The sequence below is a fragment of the Parus major genome, chromosome 3, assembly GCF_001522545.3.
Source record: "Parus major isolate Abel chromosome 3, Parus_major1.1, whole genome shotgun sequence".
NCBI lineage: Eukaryota > Metazoa > Chordata > Aves > Passeriformes > Paridae > Parus > Parus major.
In genome coordinates this window covers 29,994,170-30,013,949 of record NC_031770.1, presented here as the reverse complement: position 1 = coordinate 30,013,949, position 19,780 = coordinate 29,994,170, and the positions used below count along the sequence as shown (strand labels likewise).

Here is a 19,780-nt window from a genome sequence, read left to right as displayed (position 1 = left end):
CCCCTCCTCCTGGCTTTGAGATTGATCCTCTCCTCTCTGGATGTCTGGCTGACTCTTCCACAGCAGACGTTAAGGCTTAATTTTTCTGGCAAATCACTTAAATCCTAAATCAGCATTCAGGGACTATTTGACTGTAGTGCTTCCCAGTCCCAGTGAGTCATGTTGGCAACCTGTGTTTCTAACACATCATCTAACACACTGCAAATATTTATCGACTGCTGTTTTCTTCTCTGTCATGACATAATGAGCAGCCAAATATTGATTTATCTATGTATTTGTCTACTGAATAAATTCTACCCTTGTATGTAATTTAGAAAAAATGTAGGTACCAAGTGGTGGTGCACTTCAGCTGTCTCTTTACCAGGAAGAGGTGAGAGAACCAGGTGCTAAGCAAATCAAAATTAACTTGGTTGGCAAGTGTGTTTCCCAGAGGCAGAATGTGCCAGACTAAAATCCAGTAGTGTAGCTGGTAGACTGATGCTATAATCAATCATATATCAGGACTGCAAATTTGGGAAGAACCTTTCAGTTGGGGATTTGCTCTTGGAAATATTTCTCCTCAAACCTGAATCTAGTTTGGAGGCAAGGTAAGCCGGAGGGTGACATTTGTCAAACACATGGAATTTGGACTATGGAGGCAGTTTGGAGACAATCATGACTTAGCATTTGCTGATAAAATACCAAAACTTTGAAGCCAAATCGTTTGTACACATCTTTAATGTATTTTAGTGATTTACCTTCCATATCTAACTCTGCTCTTAGATCAATGGTTAGCTTTTAGCACCAGTGTTGGAGTAAGTGAAGGAAGGAGGAAACACCCCAATCTTCCCGCCACCTCCTCCCACACATTCCCCTCCCAAATACCCATCAAACCAATGATGCAGAGGCAATCCCTCACCAGCTCCCTATGCTAACCTGGAACTGCAGTTGTCTACACTGGCTTTGCCAAAATTGTTACTGATGGGATTTTATATAATGGCAATGAAAAGTGTTAACATCCCCATAGCACTGTATTACATGCCTTGGTTCTTCCCTCACTGGATGTCTGCTTTCTTTATGTTTCTGTACATGCTTTGTGTAAACCCTTTTAAAAATGATACCATATCCTGTGGTAAGCTTTGAATGTTCTTGGATGGCTGGGGAAACAAGACCTTTGTGTAATTCTGAAAATGTTTTTTCTTCAGTAAATAACTTTTAAGATAATTTAAATTTGAAGTAAAAATTCAAAGGCCACTGTTTGTGTTTACCAAAGTGATGATACCTGGTGATACCTCTGCCAGCATTTTGGGCTTATTTTTTTTACATAGGAGTTTTTGCCTAAATTTTGATGATTAGACTGAGCAAGTGTGATGACTTATGAATTCTTGGTTTTGATAGATTTCCAGAAGAAACAGCCAGACGATGACTCTACTCCCAGCACAAGCAACAACCAGTCAGATTTGTTCTCTGGGGAAACAAACAGTGACAACAGCAATACCTCTCTAAACACACAGGCCGCTAACTCCAGCCAGCAACTTTTGACAGAACTGAATGTAACTTCACCGAGCAAAGAGGAATGTAAGTTCATGAGTCCTAAGTGAAAGCAAAGGAGGCATAAACAATTTGCTTTGTTCTCAGGTTTATGTTTCACTTACTCCCTCTGGATGTTAATGGCCTGGCTTTTGGGGTGAAGGAAAAGGTTAGAAGCTGTTCACAAAATAGACATTGATAGCTTTAACTGAAGAACAAATAGGAGTTTTTTACTAACTTTACATTTGATGTATTGTATTCCATATATATGTAAGCCATTTGATTCTTTCTTGGGAAAGAATTTAATTGTCAGAAACTCCTCCTCACATTAGTGGTAAATTCATATGTATATTCCAGCATCAAGACCAGTATCTTGTGAAATTTGACTTCTAAACATGTTGATTTTTAATTACTGTAGTTTCACATAAGTCTGACTGTAATGCGTGTTTTAGACTGCTACTTGCGTATAACCTGTTTCATGTGGTAATTTATCTATTCTTTCATAACCTATCTTTTGTCTATATTGAACTGTCAGGCAGAAATTCTCCCTGAAGGTAAGGCAGAATGCTTAGCAATCACAGTGAGATAAAATTGACTTTTAATTATTCTAAACCTCTGTATAAAATTCATCTTGCATCTAATAATTTGGGTTTTAAAATCTGCCTTCTACAACGTAAGCTCCAGTGTGTAATTTGTAGCTTCATTTTTCTCCAGTTGTAGATTTATTTTAGAAGGTGCTCTATGGAGAGAAACCACCTTGAGCTGAGATTACTTTAGGTTGTGGCTAGTGGATAGATCTACACATTGCAAGAAAATGCTTCTTCTTCACTAGGAGATTTGCAAGAGCTACTCTGGTTCTTGAACATTCAGGCAACTGCTGGAAATTACAATGTTGGCAAAGCACTAGGACTAAAATGTCTTGCTTTCAGTTATATTAATTATTTGCACAGGATGGTTTTGCTGAGTTGTCCAGGTAGGAAGAGTTTTTAATTATGCAGGTTGGCTGCGGACAAAGCATAAAATGTCATTTGGAATTCTGGTGGTTTATTTAACTAAAGTAAAACTTTTAAGCTGTGAGTTGTTACTAAATAATATTTGAGAATATTGTCAGAAATACAAGTGTTCAAATGTGAATGTTCTGTGACAAGTTCTCATCATAAGACTAAACTTGCCATGTAACTCTTGTCTCTGCTTCACATTCACATGCTGCTGACCTTCCATCTCTTCCTTCTGTTCAGTGCTTCTTCAGGGGAAACCTGTAGCCTGCTGTAAAAACAAGGCCTTAAAGCAAGCTTCCTGGAGAATTCAGGAAAACACATTATGCTTCAGCAACACATTTGGGCTTTCACAGTGCAGAGGACTTCAGCACCCTGCTTGCTTATTAGCCAGTGTCACATACAGGGTGTCTTCTGTAGTGCTTAGTGGGTCAGCTTTTCTGAAAATTTGGTAAGGTGGAAATGAAATTGTGTTACAACAAAGTATTTCTGTTGTGACTGAGAAAGATTTGGCAAGTGGGAAGGTGATTACAGGAATGGGAAAGAAATTAAACAGTGTCCTGCATCCTGAATTGCTGCAAGGTTGTGAACATACACTGAATGTGATGGATATTAGGCAGCACAGCCTGCAGAGCATTTGAAAATATTGCCTAATAAAAAAACTGTCTTTATGACTTCCTGCTGGGATGTTTTTAAGTAAAATACAATGGAGAAATTCATTTACAGTTCTGCCTTCTCTCATACCCCCACTACCTCTTTAATGAAGCTTAATGTCATTTATCAGAAATAATTATATACAGATGGAGATTTTCTGATGGATAATAACCTCATTGTGCAAGGTTCTTTCCTGTAATGAAGAATGCCCAGACTTACATGTCTTTTTGATTTTAGTTTGAAGGTGTCTTTTTCTGTGCGATATTTATTTTGCAGTGTACTCTCTAAAGTATGCACTGCTCTTAGTATAGCTGTGTTCTTCAAAGACTGATGCTTTTCACTGCCATGTAATAACATACAGCCGTGTTCTGTTCTGAACAGAATCGGAATTCAGATTTCTGAACAGAAATCAATTGTATGGGATCTCTGTGATAATCCCTGTCCAAGTGTGGGAAAATTGATCTAATCAGGAAGGATTCTTAAGTTTTGTTACACTCACTTCTCTTTCCTTTCAAGATTTTGAGGAGTCTTGCATCAAGGTGTTTGCCACAGTAATTGAGTCCACAGGGTAAACAGAGGGGACAAAATTGCAGCAAGTCATTTAGGCAGTTGAAGTCTTTCATGTTGCAACAGCTGAAGAAAGCCATAGAAATCACATTGTGGTAAGGTTCATACTCTGTATCAGAGAAAGTGGAAGGGTTTTTGTACTTGTTTTTAAATAGCTATTTCCTTTTTTATCACAGAATGAATTATATAGGAGAAAAGTTCCTTGAACTATATTTTGCAGGAGTTCAGTTTGACAGTGTGCAAGTATTTTTGTGGTTTTTTGTTATTGTTTTGATTGCTGTGAGAGCTGCATTTGCATTCCTGAGTGTCTTACATATACAACCAGATTATAATGACTTTCCGTCTTCCCGCAGCCTCAGTTCTGAAGAGTTACCTACCACAATGAGAGCTGTGCTTTCTTATATCTCTCCCCCTTATAGGTATAAGGTAGTTCTCAATATTATATTTACAGTCAATGAAAATGTGTTAAAATTTTATACCAAACAGTTCTCAATATCATTTACAGTCAACAAGAATGTGTTAAAAATTTCTACCCAGACACAACTTCAATAATTTTTTCCCCTCTTTCACATGTGTTTGATCTTTCATGAAATATTACTAATCAATGTTTTGTTTTGGGTTTTTTTTTTAAATTGGCTGTTGAAATTGGTGAGGGGGGAATTCTATGGAATTCTTTTTTTTTTCCCTCCACACATACTTCTTGTTGCCTGTTTCTATCCAGAACCTTCAGGTCTCACCAGTTGCAGTAAATTTTCTGAAATAAACTTGCAGACAAAGAGTAATATTGATACTGGTATAGCTCTAGTTAGTCTAGAGCTGCATGGATTTTACTGATCCATTTCTTAACAGGTAGTTAAATCAGTCTAATTTTTGTTCCAGTGCTGCTTTATGTGCAGATAAGTTTCATCTGTTCTCATTTTTCCTTCCATCTTCTCCTTTCATTTAAGAGCTCCTAATGGTAGTTATTTCAGCATCAGTCACTATACCAGCCAGTTGCTCTGTCAAAGATTTTCTTTTCATATTGAGTGGGCAAGGTTTTTGATTATTTCTAGCAGACAGGAAAAAATGGATTTAACAATGGCCTTCACTTCTCTATGTCCTTACCTTCAGCCACCAACATTTATTTTTTTTAAAAAAGCAGCTTATTAAGCAAGGTTCTATGTATTTTGGTAGTGAAAAGGTCACATTGCACATAGAACAATTTTGCTTAGTTTCAGGCCTTCAGTGTTTTCTTTGGGGCTGTCACATCATTTTTCTGTCTTTGTATGAGCAGAGCTAAAGCTGGTTCTGTGCAGGTTTGAAATTAGCTATGTTGTTATGTGACAGGAGAAATGTCAGTGTGAAGAACACTGAGTCTGGCAGCTTGATCAGATTTGGTATTTCAGTAGTTTTTAGCTTCAGCTGACAGGATTTTATTTTAATTGTGTGCTTAACTTTCCTGGCCTTCTTGAATAGCAAGAAGCACTATTGAAAAAGGACAAAAGGAATATCCGGTCTTTCTAAAAGAGTTAAATACTCTTCATTCCTTTGTTGAAAATTTATAAGATAAACAAAGATCTGAGCTACTCCTGTGAATGTCAGAAAATACACTGGAGATTTCAGCCCAGAAAGATGGTGATGGTCACTGACCACACCTCACCTCTCTGTGTACTGAATTTTAGATGACCATATACAAAGGTATTTCACAACTGTATGTCTGGATTTTTTTGCTAGTTTCTGTATACCATTCAGAACTTGAGCCATTGCACATCAAAACTATAACACCTTTGTCTTGCAATTTAAATTTGCAAGATAAGGTTAGAAAAATGCCTTATAACATCGTTTATTTTATTAAGAATTTGTGTGCAGTGGAAGCACTGAAATACCCCCAATTATGGAGTAATTTTAGTGAAGTTAACATATTGTAAGTGTATTAGTCCTGAGACAAAGATGCAGTAGGCTTCTATAAAAGATACCTAGAAGAAAGGTGAGAGGTTTTTTCCTACTGCACCTACTGGATGTTTATACTCTGAATTTTATTGCTTGTTGAAGCATGACTATGTAAAAAGCTATATAGGCTACAACACTCAAAAAGCAATGGAATTTTTTCTCTTTGGAATTAAATAAAAATATATGTAGTTTTTTTCAACATAGCTTTGTGGAAAATGGATAAGCAAGTGCATTCTTTGCTTCTTTCTTGCTGAACAGCCTTTTCTGTGATGATATGTGAAAGGTTTCTACCAATTTATAACAACTTCATGGTTTCTGTATTTTGCATGGGTATTTTGCTACTGGTGAGTAGAGTCCTAGATGACAGCTTTTCTATGTATGCTCTGAAAATACTTCATATTTTGAATTACTATGATGACATCCTTAATTTCAATTTGTGCTTTTTAAGGAGAGTGATTTTTAAAATGGTAGTTGTTCTTGGATATTATTTATCCAATTTATACTTTTGTAGATGCCCTGACTTTGAGAATTCAGCTGCTTATTGCAGTATGAGTCAGCTTTGTACATTCTGTCTTCATTTGTTTTGGGTTTTTTTCAGGATTTTTTCTGGGGGGTGTTTTGTTTGGATTGGTTTTTTTCCTAATTCAGTCATTGGGGGACTTTTGTTTTCTGGCTCATCTCTGACTGAAACACTTCTGTAAGTAGTAAATGTATAAACAGACCAAACTAGCTGCCTGGTTTTTTTTTGCTTGTCGCAAATGGTTGTAGAAAGCAATTTCCTTTGTTGCTAATCTGATTTATTCTCATACCAATTTCTGTGTTTTTCTCTGATTCAAAATAATGCAGTAACTAGTAAGATTGTGCTGTTATAAGCACATATAAGATAAGTGAAGCCTACATGACCCAGTATTAAATTAAACTTATACCCAAACATAACTGAGAAACATGCAGCTGGGTGATGGTGAATAATTCTAATTTTCTTTATCAACCCACAAGATTGTCATGTGTTCTTTTTCATTGTACTCAATTTTATGTCTTGTGTTAAAGCAAGACGGGACACTCCTGTAATGTAAGATATGCACCTGCCTGGTTTTTGATTATAGGCATCTTTGGATTTCTATGCCACAGAACAAGACCTAGATATTTTCTCAGGCTTTTGCTTTTATTAAATTAGATAATAGTAAAAGTTGTTTTACATTGTCTGGGATTTTGTAATTTTTAGCCTTGTTTTCATTAGAAGCTATTTAGAAATAGTCTTTTGGTACTGTTTTTAATGTTAAAATTAACTCAAGTATTTTAGTTTTATTATCATTGAATCTGATTTTTTAATATCTATCACAAAATGCATATATTTTAATATCAATGCAAGCACTTTTTCTCTGGGAATTAGCAAGAATGCTTTCAAATGTAAAACCATATTGAGTTGTGGGCTATTTTTTGAGAATGGTATTTTGAGGAATGCCACCAGTATTAGGTGCGAGTACAGGACATAAAGGCAGTTAAAAATTTGAATAAGAAGTATTGTTGTCATCTTTTCTTTGGTGAAGATCTTTCTGTAAGTTTCCATCTATTCCATACAGTCTCAATTTCATATAATGAACATAATATGTGTTTTTTAACAAGCAGAGATCTGACACAAAGATTTATGAAATGAGCACTTCTTTCCACGTCTGTGGAATGATAATTTTGATACATAATGAAGACTAGGGTTGTTATACCACTGTTAATTGTTCCTTCTGATTTATAGTCATTTCACATTGCAGAGTAGACAGTGAATCCTGGGGCCCCATTTATTAGAGTGAAAGGACCCCATGGAACACAAAACAGAAACACAGTCACTTTGGAAAAATGTGGGTTAGAGATGCACAGCTATTGAGGTTAAATAAAATTGTTTATAAAAATGTTATTTAACTGCTGGTTTCAAAAGCACATTATACAGTTCTACTTGCACCTGCAATTAAGAGAATACAATGTCTATTACAGAGGAAAAAAGATAACAAAGTGAGACAATAGTAACGAAGGAGGCGGAATCTGAATCCTGTCTCCCTTTACTTCATTATGATAGTTAAATTTACTATCCATTCAGCAACGAAGCAGTCCAGGTTTCATTTCCTTCTCCAAAAGCTTCATGCAGACAAAAATCCACAGAAGTACCTAAAGGCCAATTTGTAAAACTAGATTTTAAAAACTAAATATTTTTATGTGATATAATCCTCTTATCTGTGTAGAGATGACATCACTTAGATGGTCATGCATCTTGCCCATTCTGCAGCAAATAATCAGTTCTTAAGTGTTGTAAAGTTCTTTTGCCTTTTTTCCTTAAAGATAGCATAGTCTGTGCAGGCTGAACTTAAGAGATTTATGTTCCTGTTTATATATGTATTGGTGTTCGTAATCAATAACTGTCTTCAGACTCAATTGTGTAGATTAATTAGATTATGTCTCTTAACGGGTTTGGACAGGTTTCCCAAGTTCTTTCCTGCTTTGCAAATAGCCATGATATTGTTCCTGTCATGGCTAGAGCACTGCTCTCCAAGGAAATTCAGGTCTTGCTTTCTGCCTTCCTCCAGCCTGTTGTATTCAAGGGGTCAATGTGGCTTATCTGGGAAGGAACAATCACAGTACCAAACCACAGTGCCAAAAGCTCAAAGTGGAGTTCTCTGTCCTTATGTTACAGTGATCAAATGTTATTAAGCTTCAGGCTCCTTCACTTATTTTTCATGTTTGTTCATTATCTGTCTTGCAGTTTTTGTGGTATCTGAAATTGTTTCAATGTATTACTGTAATTTAGACTTTTGTCTTGGTTTGAAAGACAGGTGTCTGCAAGGGAAGGCAGAAGCCTCCCTTGGAATGAAAAGTGTAACCCCCGCTCCCTATGAATCATAATTTTGAAATCAAGGGGCTCTCCGGCAAAGATATGGGGATAGGAATAACAGTTCTTTAATAGTATGTATAACAAATCAAACAAACAACAATAACTATGGCATTAATAACAAAACAGAACCAGAGACCCCATGACAACCTTCTTGGCCGTGACAGGAAAGGATGGAGGAGAGACTTTGCTTCACAAGCCCCTCGGGCAGTCAGTCCCAGTGCTCCTGCAGGGCTCTGAGGAACACCCAGCTGGAACGGCAGGAATGAGCAGAGATCCCAGGCCGGTGGATGAGGTGTATCAGAAGCTCCGCAGTGGTGGAGCTTCTGATGTCCCAGCAGGATAGCGGGGGCCCGCAGAAGAAGAGGAAGAAGCAGCTCCCTCTGGATTATGGCGATTCCTTTCCTCAAGCAACAACAGCTCCGAGTGTGCCACTCTGAAGCCGAAGAAGCGAGCCAGCCAGCAGCTGCCCCCCACCCTCTCTTTTACCTGTCCCCCTTTCCCCTGAGCCCAGCCAAACTCTTATGTCTTCTCAAACACTCAGTACCAGCAGTCAGGTTTTCCCCACAACTAATGGGGAAAATTCTATAGGTGAGGAGGAACAAAAGGAAGGACACCTAACCCTTTTTACTCATGTGCCAACTTAGTTTTACTCCATTTTGCATCTCTTTCTCTGCATAGTAAGTGCTTACTAGTGCTGTTCAAATGTACCTGCTGTGTGTACTCTGGTCTCAAACTTAGTGGTTCTTCGAACAGCAAGAAGAGGCGATTAAACACCCTAGTATTTAACTTTTTTCCTACATAGGAGGCTCTGAATGAGTGGAATCACATCACTTTACAGACTTGAGGAAGGGGAAACAATAAGTTGCCCTTGCTCAGGGGTGTCCTCAGGACAAATACTGCTTGGCAGCAGTTAACATAGTTCAGGAAGGGAGGTGGGCAATACAGAGGGACATTCTAAAAGACAATTTAAACATACAGAATTTAGAATAGTCTACAATAGTAAATAATAGCAATATTAATGTATCCATAGAAATAGAAGCAATATATAAAATTTTACTACTTTGGATAATTAGAGAAAATGGGTTTGAATCTTTCTCCGATCAACATGTTTTGAATACAGCTAACAGTAACTTATGGAAAGCTGTGGAAACCAGAAGCCAAAAACATAGTGTTATAAATAAGTAGCCAACTAGATTAATAAAAAGAATTTATTAAAAAAATACAATTGTAAAAAGCCACAAGTGAAAATTAGGTTGACGCTGTACCAGACGAACAGTGTTGGGTGAGACAGGGAGAAGCTTGCTAGCACTGCTTCACCATGCTTCACAAACTGAAACTGTCCTAGGGTGTTTTTTATATGTTTTCAGGTTTTTTGGGGGTCTCTTGGAATACACTTCTTGCAGACAAATATTCATGCTGTTTTGGGTGTATATGTTGTAATCTTGTTTGGTTTCTTGGAAATAAACTTCTTGCAGATGGATATTCATGAGTTATAATCTTATTGGACAGAGGTTTTTTGTAAATATGCTCCCTGCAGATGAATATGCATGTTGGCCATGCTGTATATCACTATAATCTCTTCAGAGAAGGTTTCCTGGAAATATGCTAGGATTCTTATCAGACAAGATTATAACTTTAGCGCAAACTTATTTATGCTGTGTATTACAATAGCAACTACATTAACAAGAAATATTGTATTAATATATGATAAGGTTTGAGTTATCTTGCTTTGTCCTATGTTTGAATTTGAAAACTTGAAGATTCTCAAAGTTCTTCTAACTTCTTCAGTAGCTTTTAGTATTTTTGCATTTATGATTATCATCTCTTGGGATTGCATTATCCCTGGGCAGTGGCTGCTTTTGTTTGAAAGAGAAGTTGCAAATGTCAGAAACCATACACTTGAAAAAATAGGATTAGAAGCTTTTGTGTTATCTGTTAAGTGGATATAGAGTAGAAAGATATTTCTGTTCTTCCATTTTAATGTCTTGTTTGTGCTGAGCAAAAAGAGCTCTACAGCCTTTTTGGTTATGTTAGAAGCTAGACATGTGTGGCTTTTCACTGTGCACTGAAGTGTTTTATGTAACACAGTTAAATAACTTTGAAAATTTTACTTTTTTAGCAATGAAGATGCAGATGTATTCTGAATCATATGAAGTTATGAGCCTAGCTTTGCGAATAGCCTACCTGGACTGGTGTTCTGTTGTTATAACTTCCCTTTTCTTTCTCACGCACAGAATTTTTATCAAAGCTATGAGAAATATACTATTCAAATATACTATTTCAAACAATACAAAGATACCTGAATTAGCAGTTAGGTATACCAAAATATTCCACACAGTGACTTCCACATAGAACTACACAGTCAAGCCCACAATACTGAATTATGCATGACATTTTTAATGGTGGAACAAAAGGAGTAGCAGAAGGAAATGCTACAAAGTATGTGCTGCCTTCACTGGTTATTAGGCGCTAGTGTACATGCATGCAAGTCCCAAGATACTCTTTATTGAAACTCTGGTGCTGTGCTATACAAATCAAAGCTGTATGAAAGTCATACGTAATGAGGGAAGAATAAATAACAGGAAAACTCTGACAAAGGGAAGCGCAGAATGTATACCAACTTACTGTTAGAGAGTGAGAAATAAAGTTCCTACATTTGGCTGGATGCTGAAAGTATCAGCTAGTGTAAATATTTACTTTATAGTAAGTGAAAGGATTAGTCTTATTTGTTAGACCGCAGTGATGATGCCTCTCACTGTCTAGTCAGTGAAAACTGGGAGAATGTAACTAAAACTATTTACAGAAAGGCTGCTGCATTTTAAGAGGCAGCTGTGCCTAAAGTAATTTCATTGAAATTCTGTACCCTGTTGAATTTATTACTTTCACACATTATATATTGAAACCAAATACTTTGTGTCTGAAAGTAGAGACTGACTTAACAGACCTTCTCTGTAGGCTTTTGAATACGCAGAAGGTTTCACTAGAAAACTTGGTACAGATTCTGTTTCTATATTGATTTTCTTCCCAAATGTGCCAAACCCTACATTAAGCATTTTTTGAACCTTTTGCAATCATAATACTAACATAGATCAGGATAACTTTTTCTAGGCCAGAGTATAAAAAAATTGAAAAAATTATGTTGTAAAAAATTATTTCTGCTTACTTGACCATTTCTGGTTGTTGAAAAGAGGTTGTTGCTTGCCAGTGCTGTCAGGCTTGAAGCCAACACCACTTTGGTGATACCAGGATGATTGTTCTATCCATCTAGGATTCTGTATTTTCGGCTTAGGAAAGGACCCACCCCAGGGTGGGTGCAGTCCTTCTCACTGCAAAAGCAAGCTTGTCTCTTCTCATGCAGAGTTAACCCTGTAGAGAGGTCCCCACTGCTCCTCTCCCCTTACCTGTGCAGTTCAGCCATTTCTCACCAGCTTCTCTCCTTACCAGCCTGGAGAATCCAACAGTCCCTTGCAACATGTCTGTAACATCTGCCAGCTGTTTATGCTGTTACCAAATAGCGATTTCTGATATCAGGTTCAGTAGTTTCCTATGTCCTCATACTTTGCTTAACCTCAGGCCAGGCCCTGATGAGTGTCCTCAGTGTTGGCCTGCAGGCCAAGAACTGGCTTCTTGGCCATTTTAACCACCTATTAAAAGATTACTCATTGCACAGGTATGAAATGGTGTGTGTTGCTGGAGGGACATCTTAGGAGAACAAAAAACTCAACAAGTTTATTGGTCCTTCTCTGGAAAATTGAGAGTGTAAAACTGTTCCCAGGTGGACATGATTGAAATCAAATGCATCAAAGTTCATCACATTTTTTCCCCTCAAATGCAGAATTTTTTTTAAGTGTTACAATACTAGGAATATTTCAGGGTAGTCAAAGTTGCCTGAGACATTAAACTTTTTGAAAAAGAGGAATGAAGGAAAGCTTCAAGGGGGAGCATCCTAGAGAGAAGTAAAAGGAAACAGTTTATTAACAGTCCAGGCTTGAAAATACCTGAAAAGGTAAAAACATTGCCACAGTCACAGTGCTGCTTTCCAGATAAGCAAAGAAAAAAAGGGGGAAAAGAAAAGGGAAAAAGTATTTTTAGTATTTTTCAGTGCATGAAGACTTACGTTAACCGTTACCCTGTTATACTAATCTCTGCTGTATTGCCAGTAAGTATAACTATATCACCAGCAGGTGATTGGTTATTGGTATTTTGATAGCCAAACTCTAGTAGATCTAACTCAATTTCAGGTTCTCTAGCATCTCCCCATATATAATATCCCATTTTCAAAGCTATGATGTGTTATTGCCATTGGTAATGCTACTGTCAATTTGTCTTAGCTTCCCTGCATGGAGGTTATTTTTATTTATTTATTTTTACTGTAAGTCATTGTGTACACTCAATTGGTTGCTATTTTAACAAGATCTCTGGAGAACTCCTCAACAATGATGCATGTTTAAAAAATAGGCAGAAAGCAATTTACTACCAAGCAGGTACCAGATGAGCGGGCAAGAGTCTGGAGACAAAAAACCATAAACATGGAATGAGCTTGTTAGTATATGCTTGTGCCATACTTATAACACATAATGAGAACAAGATAAGAGGCAAAGTCATTATCTCACTGGAGTCAGTAGCAAGGCTTGATATCAGAGAAGTGATCACTTTGTCCCTTGTGTTACTTGTGGGTCACTTAAACACATTTGTAGCATTGCAGTTACGGTGTATATTTTCCTAAAAATGCCTTTTGAAATATTTATAAAGTATATTTAAAAAGTGTAACTTTGTCCCAACTTTTCATCTGTTCTTTTTCCACAAGACATTCAGATTCATCTGGGAAGGAAGTACTGAGAGGAGAACTACTTCTATATGTGCTCTCCAAAGAAAAGTGCTCCTCCTTGTTTTATGTTCCTAAGTATAATCTTGATGTGGTTGTAAATGTTAAATATAGGTGGTGTTTTGAGACATACTATCTTCTCTGTTTCCAGGTGGGCCATGCACAGGTACAGCTCATGCCTCATTAACCACACCAACCAAACGATCTTGCGACTCAGGTATGTGTTTTGCGGAATCTGGGAATTAGGTTTCACATTATATTTAGCAGTTATAGTTTAATAGTTGAACAGTAAAGGGTAATAACCATACCTGGTAAATGCCAAATGAAAATAAATATTGTTGTTTTGCTGACAGAAAGGTACATATAAAAGGATTAGTATGGCAGGATCTGAGAATCCTGTTAAACATAACTCTGTAAATACACTCTGTTTTCAGTAAGTCTTGTAAAAACAAGACATACAGGAGTAATCAGTTTAATGATTGTGACAGTGTCCTGGAAATCCTGCCCTTGAAATGCAAAGTATTAAGTAGAAAACTGTTCTGATTACATTGACTTTCCCTGATTGAAGATGCAGTATAGGTGGCTGATCTTTGCAGAGACTAAATTTTACCTGCTTTGGGTCATTTTGATGCCTTTATTTCTATATGCAGGATGTACATAGATAATAACTCGCAGCACTGGTATTAGTAGTGCCATGTTAGGTCATTGCCAGGCTGAAGTGACTTCTTCTGCATCAGATCTGTCCTGAAGAACCACACATGCACTCATTCAGTCAGGCAGCAGAGTTACCTGCATTGGCTCAGGTCTTCTCCAGGCTTTGGTTTTGTGTGGATTAAGGAGAACTCATATGATTCTTTCCACCAGGACCACTGTTGAAAGCCATAATCTCCTGTGGAGTGGTGTGTGTGTAGGTAGTTGTAAGGAGTGCTCTTGTAGTCTGAGTTTCCAAAATATCTTTTGCCTATATTTGCATTTATGTGCAGAAAGGAAGGGTATTCCAGTTTGAGTAAAGGCCCTTGCTTTTTAAGGAGTTCAAGGGAAATTTCCTCTGAAAAAGTGTTTCAAGTTCCTGTTTGTTGAGTTGAACTGTAGTTATTCTATAAATGAATGTTGTTAGCTTGCAGCAGATGTGTGGTGATACAAGTTGGCTTGTTCTGCAGTGAAAGAAGGTTACAGAGAAGCTGCATTACCTTGATCTTGGTGCAGGTGCAGACTTCTCAAGTAACACATGATAATCTGTGACAGTGAGTGTTGTTTTTCAAGGAACTGAATTTGAAATTGGAAGGTAGTTCTTCAAAACAGGAAGACTGGATTTTCTTTTCTGTGTAGCCATGGAGGTATATCTAAACAAGATGGAATGTTTGCCACAATATCCCTTGCAAACTAATTTGCTTTGCTCATGGTATTATTAAATTTTATTTTCTTTATATGTTAGGTGTTGTAATGTTTAGCTGGTTTTCATGGCAGAGTAATTTAAAAGCTTGCCATGGTGCTACAGATACAGTAAACTGAGAATACTGTTGGAAATTCTTTGTGTATGTGCTTAGTAAAAAGAAATGTAAGTTCATTATTTGGAGCATCAAATGGCACCAGTAAAAGCTCCTTGGAGTAAAGCAGATGAAACCATGAGACATGTTGAAAAATCTCTTGGCTAACTTTGCTCAGTCGTTCTCTTATTTTCAGTCTGTGCTCTGTTGGTCTGTTGTATGTTTTTCATTTAGTGTGTTTTGCAAAAAAATGAGGATAAGCTTTATTTGATGCCACATCTTCAATCTTCAGTCAGCTAAGTCTGCTGATTTCGTAATTACCTCAATTTCCCCTGAGGTTCTTACGTTATTCCCTCAGTAATCTACATGTTATCTTTATAGTCCCTTACCTGGGGATAAACCTGGTATCAGGAATTAGTTTTCTTCTTGAGATCTTGAATTTTCAGCAGACTTTCATTTTTAAAATAAATTGCCATGTTGTCATGGGAATTGAAAACAAAATACTGGCTACAAAATATTACACAGAAGTGCTGTGACATCTTGAAGGCATGAGCAGTATACCATGTAGGTGAACATTTGTCAGGATTTAACCACAAGGCCAAAACATAGTCCCAGTATCTACTGTTAAGAAAATTAACTCTACCCCAGCCAAAACCAGCATGTTCTTTCACACTAGAATCACTTGAGCTTCCTAGGAAGCTACTTAAATAATGCAAGCAGTATTTGTCAACACTACACATTGTTTATAAGCCTATTTTCTGTAAGTATCCTATCAAAGCTATTGAAAGAGCTTTGAAGAAAAAATGTTGGGTTGTATTTTATCTGTGTAATTCTGTTCATCCTTCAAGCATAGTTTTTCCCCAAAGTTCCCTAAATCAGCATTTGAGACGGAAAATTAGAATTTTACCTACTTATCTTATATGTAAGTTTCCATCAGAATATTGAGGAAGGAGACAAACCTGTCATATTTTATCAGCATGAGTGTAACAACTGAAGAAAGATCAAAACAATAAATCTGCCAAGGTACAAAATAAGTTCTTGCAGAGAAAAAAGAGGTTTTACCTAATGCATTTGTCAACCTGCATGCTGTAGGACCTGTTCTGATAAAAAATAGTATTATGATACCAAATAGTGGGTTTTTTCCCCCTGTTCACCAGAATCATCACTGTGGTAAAAGTATTTCTATTCCAGTGTAGCCACAGGACAAGGATTATAGTGAAAAGGATGCATAAAGCCTTGCAATCATTAGTTTGGATGATGCCTGAAAGGCTTCTGAGTGCTGGCAGTCTGTGGATTTTGTAGGAAGAAAGATGGGACTGTTTGGCCTGGTGTATAGCTTCTTGTATATTTTGATTTGTTTCTTAATGTTTGAGTAATGTAAGGATTGATGTCAGGTACTGGGAGGCTTGCTGTAGTCTGCAGGGCATCTACTTCCCATTAATATCAGGTGCCTGTGTTGGGAAAGTGCAGTACCAAGTAGCATATTACTCTTGTTTTTCTGCTGTACAGCTTCAATGATGATTTACTACACAACTCTAAACAAATTTTATAACATTTTCATGCAGCTTAAAGAAACCTCGGAAAAAAATGATGGAACTGTGAGTTAATTTTTAATTGTTCAGTAGAGAAGGTGGTAGAAACAGGCAGATAAAATGTAGTAATGATACAATCAATTCATACCTTACATCCATAAAGTTGGTGAGGTTTTAAGTACTTTATTTCTCAGTAGCAATTCATGACAAACATGCAGCTGTAATATTTTGTATAATTATATGTGTAGATAGCTCACATTTTATGAGAATATCTGTTAGAGATTGGTGTGGTGATGCTTATATTGTACAAGACAAGAATCTTCTATGTGTGTTTTCTAGTTTAAAATTTGAGTCTAGAAGATGGAAATAATTATTTCACTGCTTGAGTAAAGTGGTTAAACAGCACTGTGGTTCTTTTTGAATTTATAGATATTTTTTGACTAAGATATGTGTACTAATATATGTGCTTGCTTGTAACAGTGCCAGGAATCAAAATACTTTGAGGTTGAACCTGCACAATTCAGAGGACAGCCTTTAAGGAGTTACAGGAAAGTCAAGTTGTGGAAATTGTGTACACAGATTTTGAACCTGAGCCAAAACTGTGAAATCATTACATTGATAGATAATTTTTTTAATCAATACTTATGTGTTAAGTAAGGACAAAAGGACCTCACACACAACTAATTAGATTTTCTTTTTTTAATTCCTCTTAAGTGTTAAGCTCCTGAGCAAAAAAAATGCACAAAAGATTCCTGAAGAGGGCTTTATAGCATCTAAACCAACTTTGAGGTCTGTTTTTCATTAGTGTTTCGAGGGACTATTAAGATGTTCTTTAGTGTTTGACTTCTGGAGGGCATTGTGTTGAAATCCAGCCTTCTTGGAGCTCTCTCACCAACAGGAAAGTGATAAAGTGATGATAGAACATCCTTTGAGCAGTAGAGTAAATCAGCCAGCCCTAGAAATAATAGTGGCTATTAGGGATGCACTTCCCCCTCCCTCTGCTCAGTTTCCAGCTATACTAATAGAGCAGCACATCAAGCAAGGCTGTAAATAAAAGTTACAACTTAATAGGTGGGTGCTGAAGTGGAACAGATGGGAGCTGAGACACAGAGGCCTTACTGCTTCTCATCAGCAATTACAAACAGAATGAAGTGCCTGGAACTGGCACTGATGTGGCAGGAGCTGATAGAGGCTGGGAGATGATGCTGTACCATGATCAGATGATGTATGTTGATGGCTTTTTACTGCCTCAGTTTATTGCCTATTTCTGTGACATGCTGGATTATCTGTTCCATGCTCCCATATCTATCTGGATGGACAGATTGGTTTCCTCTCCTCCTCGTTGTCTAAGAGCCTTCTCAAAGTGTTATGATTATTGTGGATTAAAGTTTTCCTAGTGGTAAGGATCATAGTAATCATAGCAGTAAATATTGAGGACTTGCTCTAATTGTATTATTTATTTCCACTATTACTTTTCTCAGCTTTACAAAGCCACTCTTGTTAATTAAAAATAGTGTATATGGTTGTCTTGGTTCACCTGAATTTTCTTTTACGCTGAAGGCATCCCATGATTTTAGATCAATTGAATTAGTTGGAGAATCCAAAGTAATGGGTTTAAGGTCAATATATCAAAAAGTTTGTTAAAAGTCAGCTATAGCTGTGATGATCTTTGCCTCAGAGTTTAAAATCTTCAGCTATTCCTGGGAAGGTTTATAAGAGCTTACTAGCACACAATAATTGGTAATTTTTTTTTTGTAAAAAAGTCTTTCTTGATTTTTCAGTCTAGCACATTTCTATGCTAGACATTTAAATCATCACTTTACTAAACTATAGTGAAAAAAAATGCCTTGAATTTTAGTCCATATTTGCTTTGATCTAAAGTTTTGCAAGTATCTTCTTAGTCCATACATTAATCACTCATGCTGTTTACTTTTGAAGAGAATTTTCTTCTAAGTAGTGGAAAAAACACAGCATTAAGAAATGAAGAGGCGTGCAGCAGCATGACAGCATATGAAAACAGTGGCTCCTGTCCCTGTCTATTCAGTACAGGTAGGATAAAATAAATAGTTATTTTTCTATCATCTTATGGTATTAGAACAAGAATACTTTTATCTGCCTGTGTTAAAGTACACTAAACTAAGACGAATGGAAACCTTTTACAGTATTACTTTGAAATTAACTTTCATACTTAGTGGCTCCTAAGCGTACGTTTTCTTTGCATTGATCATCAAGTGAGAAAGTTAGATAGTTGACATGGCCAAAGGGATAAAAATGTATCATGGCTGCGAAAGCCTTCTTTCATATGCTGTATAGATAAATTACAAATACTTAAGAGACATGCCAGTAATTTTTATTTGGGATTAACTCCTTTTTGTTACCAGTCTGTTGAAATCATTCTTGAAAAGACTGTTGGCTTTAAGAAATAAAATTGCTGTTATGGAATAAGAGAAATAGATTAAAACAGTAACTTACATGCTTATTAATGTTTCCCATTTTATAAGTTTATATTTCCCAAAATGACACTAACTCAGATCAGTTCTCTTAAGAGCATGTAAGGTAGTTGAATGTGATCTCCAAGAAACTCCTGGATATAAGAATAGTTTAATAATTAAAATAATAAACCGTGAAAAAAGTAAAATAGCAGAAAGAAGAGAGAAATAACCAACTTTTGCCAGCCAGTTTCTGAGCAGCGGCCCCTGGTCAGTTTTCCCCCCAGTTTATATGCTGATCATGACACCATAAGGTACAGAACATACTTTGGACAGTGGGGTTAGCTGTCCCGGCTGTGTCCCCTCACATCTTCTTGTCTCTTCACATCTTATGCCCTCCAGCCCCTCTCACTGGTGCAGTGAGGTGAGAAGTTGGAAAGCCCTTTACTCTCTGTAAACACTGCTTAGCAACACCTAAAATACCACTGTGTTATCAATGTTATTCTCATCCCAAATCCAAAGCACAGCACTGTACCAGCTACTAGGAAGAAAATTCAAGTGGAAACCAGAACACTACCTCATGCAGAAAGTGGGATTTGGTGTATGCTGGTATGAGTGGCAGAAATGTGCGATAATTCAGATAGATTTTGGTTATTCAGAAATTCATAGGTTGTAAGAATCAACCGGTTTTTACCTTGTGGGGAGGAAAAAATCCCAACCCAGTAAAATACAAGTAAAAAGCAATAATCAAAATCTCTCTGTAGATGAGGAATAAGGACCTCCTGGCCTGTGTGACATCCCAGCAAGTGGTGACACACACACACCTACCTCTGTGTTCCTCACAGTACTCCCAGCTGAGGTCAGTTCAAGTTCAGCATCCTAACAGAAAATATCCTCCAAGTACTTTAAACTGTTATTCCCACTGTCTTTATTTATCATCTCAAATCACTCAAATTTGTCTTCTTTTATCCTTCGTGC

General features: G+C 36.9%; 1 protein-coding gene across 2 annotated transcripts in view; it reads left to right on the top strand.

Annotated features, from left to right (window-relative positions):
- Positions 1-19,780, top strand: part of ZFAND3 (zinc finger AN1-type containing 3) — a 162,323-nt gene that overhangs the window by 108,678 nt on the left and 33,865 nt on the right. The window contains exons 4-6 of one of the 2 annotated variants that reach the window (XM_015621347.3): positions 1,378-1,557; positions 13,506-13,571; positions 18,312-18,422. In XM_015621347.3, coding sequence (XP_015476833.1) covers positions 1,378-1,557; positions 13,506-13,571; positions 18,312-18,422 — 357 coding nt within the window. The remainder of the gene's footprint in view (positions 1-1,377; positions 1,558-13,505; positions 13,572-18,311; positions 18,423-19,780) is intronic. The other variant, XM_033512576.1, reaches the window with a different exon arrangement.